A 9807-nucleotide genomic window follows, 5' to 3' on the forward strand; every position below is an offset into this window, starting at 1 on the left:
GCAATTCAAGGGCAAAAGAAAAATCTTACTTTTTATGGTTAAAGCATAGATATACACAATGAATGATACAGCACAGCACAGAAATCTACAGTGCATCTGTGGTCTTAAAATTATATAGACAGGGAATTATATAGGTGATTAGGGAAAGAAATGTCTAAAACGTTTCCTTAAGGGGATAATAATGAAAGAAACATTGAAAAACACCACCCTAAGACCGGGATCTGAGAGAAAGTAGTTAACTTGGAAAGTTCATGTGGCACCAATGGGGAGGGGAAGAAGTGATACAGGACGGAAGGCAGCCAAGAGGCAGGATGCTTTCAGGCCAGCTTCCACTGTGGAACTCCAGGGGGCATCACCTCCCAAGTCATGCCATCTACACTGAGGGAGCCCAGGTATTTATTCACTAGCTCCTGGCCGGCTTTCGTTGAGGGCTGCTCCCAGGGAGTAATTCTTCACTCTTCCGGCCCGCCACACAGGACAGCGACGGGGTTTGGAACAGTCTTGGGAACCAGAACATGCTGGCACTAGCTATTGGCCGTATCCTGCAGTAGTCCACCGGGGCACAAGAAAAAGAGAGATATGGGTGGTCAGTGCCCCCTGCCACACTCTTGTTACTTAAAATAATAGAAAGTGCTATTAGGAGAAAATTTCTGATATGAATAATCACAAGCAGCACTTTTCACAAAGCCCTCAGAGAGACCCAGCTGTCATGTAGGTGCTGCTGGACTGAACAAGGTCAATGGTCCTTATGGTCAGTCACACATCATCAGGGTGCTTCAAGTCTAACCCATCTTTCCTAGAGATGCAATGTTATAAATTACGTTTTTTTTTTCTTTTAAGATTTTATCATAAGTAATGCCTACACCCAAATGTGGGGCTCGAACTCACAACCCTGAGATCAAGAGTTGCATGCTCTAACAGCTGAACCAGCCCCCACCCTGTTCTTTTCTCGCGAGCTCATTCTGTGGTCTTTCTGAGAAGTGTTTCCTCTGATGTCTCATCTCTTCTTAAGCGTTTCCAAAGGGCAATGACTTTGCAGAAATCATTTCTTGTGTCAGAGGCATAGTGGCTTCTCTGTATCTGATTATGGGGGACACGCATTCTTAAGTGTTGCCATCACAGGATTGTTGGCTAAATTGGCTTGCAATTCCCACTTCCTTCAAATCTTTCTTTCCCTCAAAACCTGTGCCTACCAGAGAATGCAACTCGACTTCGGGAAGACTTGCTTATTCACTTTTCTTTTTTTGCCCTGTTATCTTAAAATATCATGCTTTTTTTAAAAAAAGATTTTATTTATTTATTTGACAGACAGAGATCACAGTAGGCAGAGAGGCAGGCAGAGAGAGAGAGGGAGAAGCAGGCTCCCTGCTGAGCAGAGAGCCCGATGCAGGGCTTGATCCCAGGACCCTGAGATCATGACCTGAGCCGAAGGCAGAGGCTTTAACCCACTGAGCCACCCAGGTGCCCAATCATGCTTCTTTTTCAAAGAAACTAAGGAGAATCCCAGAAAACTTCCCAAAGGAGGTGACATTTGGCTTGTGCAAAATTTTGGCAAGTGTACAGGGACTTAAGTGTGGGAACTGCTTGAGAAAAGGCCAGGAAGTATGGCAGGTGTTTGTCCTGATGATGTTTCATTTGTTCCTCCACATCCATTCTTCATTTTTCTCCACCCTGCTCTGCGTCCTGGGAGATGACAGTTAGGGACTGTACCAACAGACCTCCTTGTCCTACAGTTTCCAGTTGGGCGCAGGCAATGGAAGGCACCAGCAGAAGAGTGGCATTTTTTCATTCCCACTGTGGCAGCATCCCTCACCCAAAGGCCCACAGCTTCTGCCAGGTAATGGTTTTGTCCCTTCGGCCCTAGGAGTGCTAACAGATATCACACTATTTCTTACTGCTCTTCCAAAACTCTACCCACAGCTTTGAAAGAGCTGCTATATTAAGCTCTTCTTAAATTATCCGTTTTGAGTGTGCCATCTGTTTCCTGCCAGGTCCCTGATTGATGCACTGTGTTTAATTAATGGGTATTAGTTCAGACTAGTTGGAGCATGAAGTGTTGTGTGATGAAACAGCAAAACATTATGTAGGAACAGTAGGCGGAGAACAGATGGTGAAGGGGCTTGTCTTCCAGGCCAGGGAATGGGAACCTCAGAGGGTTTTAGACCAGGAGTGACATGCTCGAAGAAAACTAATTTGGCAGCTGCATGTAGAAGGGTTTAACATTCAGAGATGGGAAGACAAGTTAGGAGATGATTACAACTGCCCTTACAGGAAGATGTACTCTTTTGTAATTATCAGATTGGCAGAGCGCCAAAGATTTGATAGCACAGCACACTGATAAGGATGTAGAGAAGCAGTGCTCTCAGACATCGCTAGTGAGGGCATAAATTGTTAAACCTCTTTGAAAGGCAATTTGATAATATCTGTCAATATTGTAAATGATCATAAGCTATTGGTCCAGCAATTCCTCATTTAGGTGCTTAACCTACAGACAACATTGCACAAATGATAAATAATTTATATGTAAGACTATCCATTGTAGCATTTTTCTAATGGCTCGATATTGGAACAACCTAAATGTCCATCACTAGAGGCTGGTAAACAAGTATAGCACAGGGACACCAGAATGGCTCAGTGGGTTAAGCCTCTGCCTTCGGCTGAGGTCATGATCTCAGGGTCCTGGGATCAAGCCCCACATCGGGCTCTCTGCTCAGTGGGGAGCCTGCTTCCCCGTCTATGTCTGCCTGCTGCTCAGCCTACTTGTGATCTGTCAAATAAATGAATGAAATCTTAAAAAAAAAAAAAAACCAAGTATAGCAGAGCACAGTCCATGGAATGGAATACTATGCAGCAGTTAAAGAGAATGAAATTACCATGTCCTCACATGAGACGATAGCCTAATAGTTGACTTAATATGCTTCTATTTGGGTGGGAGGATAAAAGGGTATTTTTCACTTAAGTTTATAAATGCAAAAAAAAAAAACAGAATAAAGGAAACAGGGACAGGATGATTGCTCTCTGAAGAGAACTGAATGGCTAGGATCAAACAAAGGGAGATTTTCCTTTTATTCTAATCTTATCGTCCCTGTGCATAAATTACCTGCGTTAAAAAATCCACTGCACTGCCATCTTAGACTCAAACCTCTACCTTGAGAACAGTTCTAAAAATCAGACTATGTATAGCTTTCTTGGCGAAATAACACAACTGAAAAGTATTCAACTAAAAACAATAATAATATTATCTTCACAATACAGCATTTGTTGAATGTTGAGCCTGCTTACCAGGAAAGTAAATGGCCTTGAATTGTCTTGCCTGGTCTTGTCAGTTCTTAAAGTTCAGAGTGAGTACAGTATCTGAAAAATTGGAAGACAGGTCTGTGACTAGTAACTGCATCCTTTTGTGACGGTTGCTGATCCAAGTAGGTAGTGGGCAGAGAGGTCATTCAGGGAATTCAGCCCCTGGATGGGTGGTTGATATAGACGCCTTACTTACTGTCTTTTCTAAACTGGAGAGGTTATAAGGCACCGCCCTTTCAGAGCTTTCAGAATTTCTCTATCAGGATTTCTCTCATTCATCCTCACCTAAACTGTATGCTCTGTAAAGGAAGACCACATGCTTGTTGGTCATTGCATTCTTAGTGCCCAGCACTGAGCAGGTGCCTAGTAGTTGCTAAGTATTTGTTCAGTTGAATCAAACATGGCTTTCTGTGTCATATTGCCCCTGCCCTTTGAAACTTAAGTTGGATAAATAATTGACCCTTCATCTCCCTTCATCTTAATTGCAATGACCAAATCATCTTCTTCATAAGAGAAGAAAAATAGTCAAGTAGTGTGACTAAGTTTCCAAGTTAATGAGACTTTTTTTATTTTTAAAAAATATTTTATTTATTTATTTTACAGAGAGAGAGATCACAAGTAGGCAGAGAGGCAGGCAGAAAGCAGGCTCCCCGCTGAGCAGAGAGCCCGATGTGGGGCTCAATCCCAGAACCCTGAGATCATGACCTGAGCTGAAGGCAGAGGCTTTCACCCACTGAGCCACGCAGGTACCCTGAGACTTTTTTTTTTTTTTTTAAGATTTTATTTATTTATTTGACAGACACAGATCACAAGTAGGCAGAGAGGCAGGCAGAGAGAGAGAAGGAAGCAGGCTCCCTGCTGAGCAGAGAGCCAATGCAGGGCTCGATCTCAGGACCCCGAGATCATGACCTGAGCGGAAGGCAGCGGCTTAACCCACTGAGCCACCCAGGCGCCCCTCCCTGAGACTTTTGAATTAAGTGCAATTTAGTCATCTAATCTCTGTGATACTAGAGTAATTGCACGATGTTTCTAAAGCATTGTATTACCTTGTAACGTTACCCATAGAAAGTTGAATCTTTACATCTTGCTGCTTTAGTTCATTTCCTAGTTAATACAATTAAAACTTTTGTCAATAACTCCTGCATTGCAGTCAGAACTTCAGGATTAGAACTTATATGTATTGGCCATTTCTCTTATTTTTATGGGGTTGAGACTCTAGAGAGATACTTTACAATTATGTAATACTGTACTGAATTATGTCTAACATAGCCAATCATAAATGAAGTTTGATAAACTTGACTGCTTGACTAATGTGCAATTTTATTCCTTCCCTAGAGGATTTTTATTTTTTTAACTTTTTAAAAAGATTTGTTATTTTAGAGAGAGAGCAAAGGGGGGCACAGAGGTAGAGAGAATCTTAAGCAGACATGTAGTTCTATCCCAAGACCCTGAGACCATAACCTAAGCTGAAATCAGGAGTCCAAGCTTAATCCACTCAGCCACCCAGGCGCCCCCCAATGACTTTTTATGAAAATATGTAGTTATTACATTTATTGGTGCAATATGTTCTCACTATAATGACATTATTAAATTTGCTTAATAAAAACTTACTAACTCTAATCAATGCTTTAAAAAAAAAAAAAGTTATCTCTATGCCCAGCATGGGGCTTAAATTCACAGCCTGAGACCAAGAGTCGCATGCTCTACCAGCTGAGCCAGCCAGGCGCCCCCCAATGACTTTGATTCAGGGGTGGTTTTTTGGGTTTTTTTGTTTTTTTGGTCAAAAAAAACCAACCCATCACAGTATAAGTCTAGGGAAAACATAACAATGTCTAACTTTCTGAAATGCCAGAAAGACTTGAGCGGATAAGATAAATAGGGTAAGATCTGCTGCAGGCAGAACTGATGGGATTTGGAAGTCTGATGTTACAAATCGGCCAGCTCAGGGACCAGATGCGGACCGCAAAAAATGTTTTGCTTGGTTTGTACGTTGTTTTTAAAATGCTTCAATTCGGGGCGCCTGGGTGGCTCAGAGGGTTAAAGCCTCTGCCTTTGGCTCAGGTCATGATCCCAGGGTCCTGGGATTGAGCCCCACATCGGGCTCTCTCCTTGGCGGGGAGCCTGCTTCCTCCTCTCTCTCTCTCTCTCTCTCTACCTCTGCCTACTTGTAATCTCTCTCTGTCAAATAAATAAATAAAATTTAAAAAAAATAATGAAATAAAATGCTTCAACTTGTCTGCCAAGTCCCCTGGTCCCCCACTCCCTAATGACTTTCTCCCAACAACCTGACCTTACCTGCTTGACCTCATAAGCATTGAATATCTGGAGAAGAGCAACATCATTGAAAGAAATATGGAGGGTGCCTGGGTGGCTCAGTGGGGTAAGCCTCTTGCCTTCAGCTCAGGTCATGATCTCAGGGTCCTGGGATTGAGTCCCGCATCAGGCTCTCTATTCAGCAGGGAGCCTGCCTCCCCTCTCTGCCTACTTGTGATCTCTTTCCCTCTGCCAAATAAATAAATGAAATCTTAAAAAAAGAAAAAAAAAAAGAAATAATGGAACTTGGGAGGGAAAGAAGTGAAAATGGAGATTTTAAGAATATACGAATTTGACAGGCAAGTGAGCCCACTGAGAACTGCGCACAGACGTTCAGAGTTGCGGCTCTGGAGAACATTCATACAAAAAAGCTAAAGGTAAAACCTTGGGTAATACTCAAATTTAAGGGCTGTTGAGTCACTGGAATCATAATAAAAGGGAAGAGCTATCCTAAGAGACACAGGGTAGAGCAAAGCAGCAAAGCAATGGAGGTCAGAAAGAGAACTTCAAAAGGTATTGGAAAGCTCCCCTGAGATTAGCAAGCACCAACTATGGTTCAAACGGCCATGATTTTGTTTTTATTATCTACTACAGGCTGCAGGGACTTTTTTTGGACGTAACTACTTAACTGCCCTATGAAACTTCGGTCCGCAAATAGGAATTCCAAGCCCATCAGTGCCATAAGCATGGTTTTTCCTGAAGTGCACTTGGTGTTAAACTATCAGTCTTTAGGAGCATTGTTTTACAATACCAGTCCTAGTTTCTTATGTGAACACATAGTTGGGAATTTCATTACATGTTGTCTCTTTTTATTACCAGAATTCATTCTACAAAGCAACGGATTTTTTTTTTTTTTTTTTTTTTGCCCCCTTTCTTTGTAGGTGTTGCACCTTGTGACATGATTAGGATTATTTCAAGTCAGCCGATAGTTGAGGGAAAAAAATTCCAGATTCATCTCTAGCTAGAACAGAGCTTGGTAGGCCATTTTACCGGCCTCAGTTATGCCTGGGTGACTCTACCCTTGTTCCTCCTTCTCATTTGTTATCTTGCTACATTTCACATATCCTAAAAGCCACCTTAAGTTCTTTTTTGGAACAAGACAGAACATATAAATACTTAAAGTACTACAAGCATTTTAATGCCTGTGGTCATTATTAAAATCATGTCCGCAGTTATAAGGCCACTAGACCCAAAAAAGCTTTTTGAAACTCTTAAATTTCCACTTAGGAATAATGGGTGATAACAGGGCAGAACGCCAAATACGTATAGTCGAAAAGTATAGCAAAATGAGTGGGAAAAAATAAGACTCAGCTAGTTAGTTTTTGTGTGAGGATATGTAGCATATTTATTCCTGAGCTGTCAGGAAAAGCATTTTGCCCTCTTTAATGACTTTGGAAGCTCTCTTTCCAACTCAACTAACACTATTCAAAATCACTATGTTGTAGGGGTTGGGAAGGTGGGCTCTGAAGCCACACCACCTGGTTTCAAATTCTAGTCCACGTAAGCTGTGTGACAGGCGACTCACCTGCCTCACCTGAAAAACGGTGCTAACAGAACCTCCCTCAGAAGATTTTCTGGACTTCGTCATGTTTACATAAGTAAGGTGCTTAGAACATTGTCTATGACCTTTTAAGGGCACAAAAAAACTGGTAGCTATAATTATTATTGCTTTACAGTAGGTAAGACTCATGAGCCTCCTGGGGTCGATGCCAAAACTCTGGATCCAAACAACTGGATGAGTAGCTGGATTCCAGAAGCTCAAGCGAATGTGTACCTGAACACTGGTCTGCGCACCGCCTTGCTGAGTAATACCTGTGGAAGTCAAACCTTCAATTCAAGAGCTCTCAATTACTAGTGTTTTGCACAGGTTTGGTACCATACTTTACATTAACTGGTTCCTACCAGAGCACTACTAAATTCATTTATTAAATATTTACTGAGGGCCTACTTTGTCATTAAGTTTGAAACGCCAAAAATCACTAATAACCAACACACACCTACACTCTTCCTCTTGCTGCTTCAAACGATCATGGTCAAATCAAAGCTACTACACATTACTGAAACAGCAAAAATGCTTCAAAGTGTTAGACCTGTGGTGAATTTAATGGAAATCACAAGTAGGAGCCTATCACAATCTCATGCCTTAAAATACTGAAAACATACAAAGTATGAAAACAATAAGTAAACTCTGAGGTCCCATTAGCAGGAGCTGGTCCCACACGGGGGAAGTATTTGGTAGGAGTGAAGAACACAGCGACAACTGTTTAGTCCCACTGGATCATTCGCTCTTCTTCAGGGAGAATACTCCAGTTCGGGGAGGCCATATCCCGGGCCAGCCAGTTGAAATCGTCGACGTCGTTCCAGTTATTTCTGCTCCTATCTAAACTAGAGCCCTCGAAGTCCTTGTCGATGCCCGGGTAGCTCCAGGTATAGGGGGCGAACTGGATCCCGCTGCAGTCCTCCACGATGGCCCTGCTGGTCACCTGCAAAAAGATGCGGGTGTCTCTCGTAGTGTGTACGCGGAGCTGTTGGCAGGCCACGGCCAGCACGCAATCACTGCAGTCCTCCAGGAACACAGAGGTGGACACCGGGCCGCAGAGCAGTGTGCATCTTCGGGCTTTGGCCAGCCGCAGGGTGTTGGGATTGCCGTACAGTTTGATTGTGCATTTGCTCAGATCGGTCAAAAGGACGTCGCGCTGGTGCAGCTCCTCCGCCCGCTTCTCCAAGACTTGGGACTCCACATTGGAGAAGCCGCAGACAAAGCTGGAGCCGATGCCTCCCTCCTCCTTCAATGGCGGCGGGGAGGTCGGGACGCCTTCAGCGGCCGGGGCGCCAGGACCTGCGTCGACTTTGGTGCCCGAAGCAGCGTCCTTCCTCCGGGTCTTGAAGGCGAAACGCTTTTTGGGCTGCAGCTCCTGGCGCCGCTCGGCCAGGATCGCCTGCAGCCGCGTCAGCGCCTCTTGTGCCTGCCGCAGGTCGTAGGCGGCCAGAAACAAAACCGAGTCGTTGAGAAGTTTCTGCAGGCCCTGGAGCCGAGCGGCCGCCTCCTCCAGCTGCTCCATGGATTCCCCGCTCTTCAGAAGCTCTCCTACCGCCGCTTGCTCCCGAGAGAAGGCGGCGGCGAAAAAGTCGCTCTTCTCCTCCTCTACCTCCTCGTTCTGCCGCTTTTGCTTCCGCCTTTCTACCTCCAGTTGCCGCTCTTGTTCTCGTCTCTGAAGCCGTTCAGGCACCATGCTCCGGTCCCGCGGCGAACCTATGGCCCCGTTTGCCGCGGCAGCGGAGCAACCAGCACTCTCCATCTTGACTTCCAGCTTCCTTTCTCCTACCTTGCTTCCTCCCGGCGCGCCCTCCCAGGGGCCGCCCACCAACGCGTCCTGTGATTGGCCGGACTCGCTTACGTCAGCCCCGGCCTTATTTTCTTCGCCCATTGGTCCCTCCGCGTCGGAGGGGGCGGGGATATGAGGCGGGGCCGAGTGACAAGAGGGGTGGGGAGACAAAGGTCCTTGTGGATGGGTGGGGTGGGAGACAGGAGGGGGAAGCTTTTTTTCCTCTTAAAGGGGCAGGACTTATATCCGGGATTGTGGGGTGAGTTGCAGCAGCGGCAGCTGCACATGTGGGTTTGTTTATAAGAACAAGGTTAGAAACTCGCAGGCCTCCCCCTCCCCCCGGCTCCTCCCTACTACCCCCTTACGGGCCGGAGATCCGCTACTGGTGGGGGGAATGTGTGCGTATGGTGGGTGGGGGGACAGGTAGTGGTGAGAAAGATGGAGGGGGGGTATATTGCACCGCCCGGCCCGCGCCGGAGGAAGCGGCAGCTGGAACAGCTGGCTAGGGAGCCGCTTGCATGCCTCTGGTTTTTTCTTTTCTTTTCCAACACCCCCTCCCCCAACCCATTCCTGCCGTCCCCAAACCCTTATTCTACCCGCCTTCCCCTCTCAGCCGCAGCAGTTCGGCGTGGCCTGGGGTCTCCTGGATTCCCGCAGGCATTTACGGGGGCGGGAGTAGGCGAGGGGCACCGGGATGGGAGAGACTGGGTTTCTCACTGCAACCGGGTTCCGGGGGCTCAGGGGGAGTCTAAAAACGGATTACTATTTTTTTGGCCAATTGCTGCAGTCGGAGGGGTGGGGGCGGGGGAGGGTGAGATTCCACACCCCCTTCCTCTTCCTCCCACGTCTCCCCCCCCCCCCCCCACTTCGC

General features: G+C 45.8%; 1 protein-coding gene across 1 annotated transcript; it reads right to left on the bottom strand.

Moving 5' to 3' along the window:
• Window positions 1–7692: 7692 nt before the first annotated feature.
• TBCC (tubulin folding cofactor C) lies at window positions 7693–8944 on the bottom strand. Its single transcript, XM_046006916.1, has one exon. It carries the CDS (start codon window positions 8907–8909, stop codon window positions 7875–7877), a length of 1035 nt encoding a protein of 344 aa, XP_045862872.1. The 5' UTR covers window positions 8910–8944; the 3' UTR covers window positions 7693–7874.
• Window positions 8945–9807: the final 863 nt, after the last annotated feature.

The sequence above is a fragment of the Meles meles genome, chromosome 5 (genome assembly GCF_922984935.1).
Source record: "Meles meles chromosome 5, mMelMel3.1 paternal haplotype, whole genome shotgun sequence".
Classification (NCBI taxonomy): Eukaryota; Metazoa; Chordata; class Mammalia; order Carnivora; family Mustelidae; genus Meles; species Meles meles.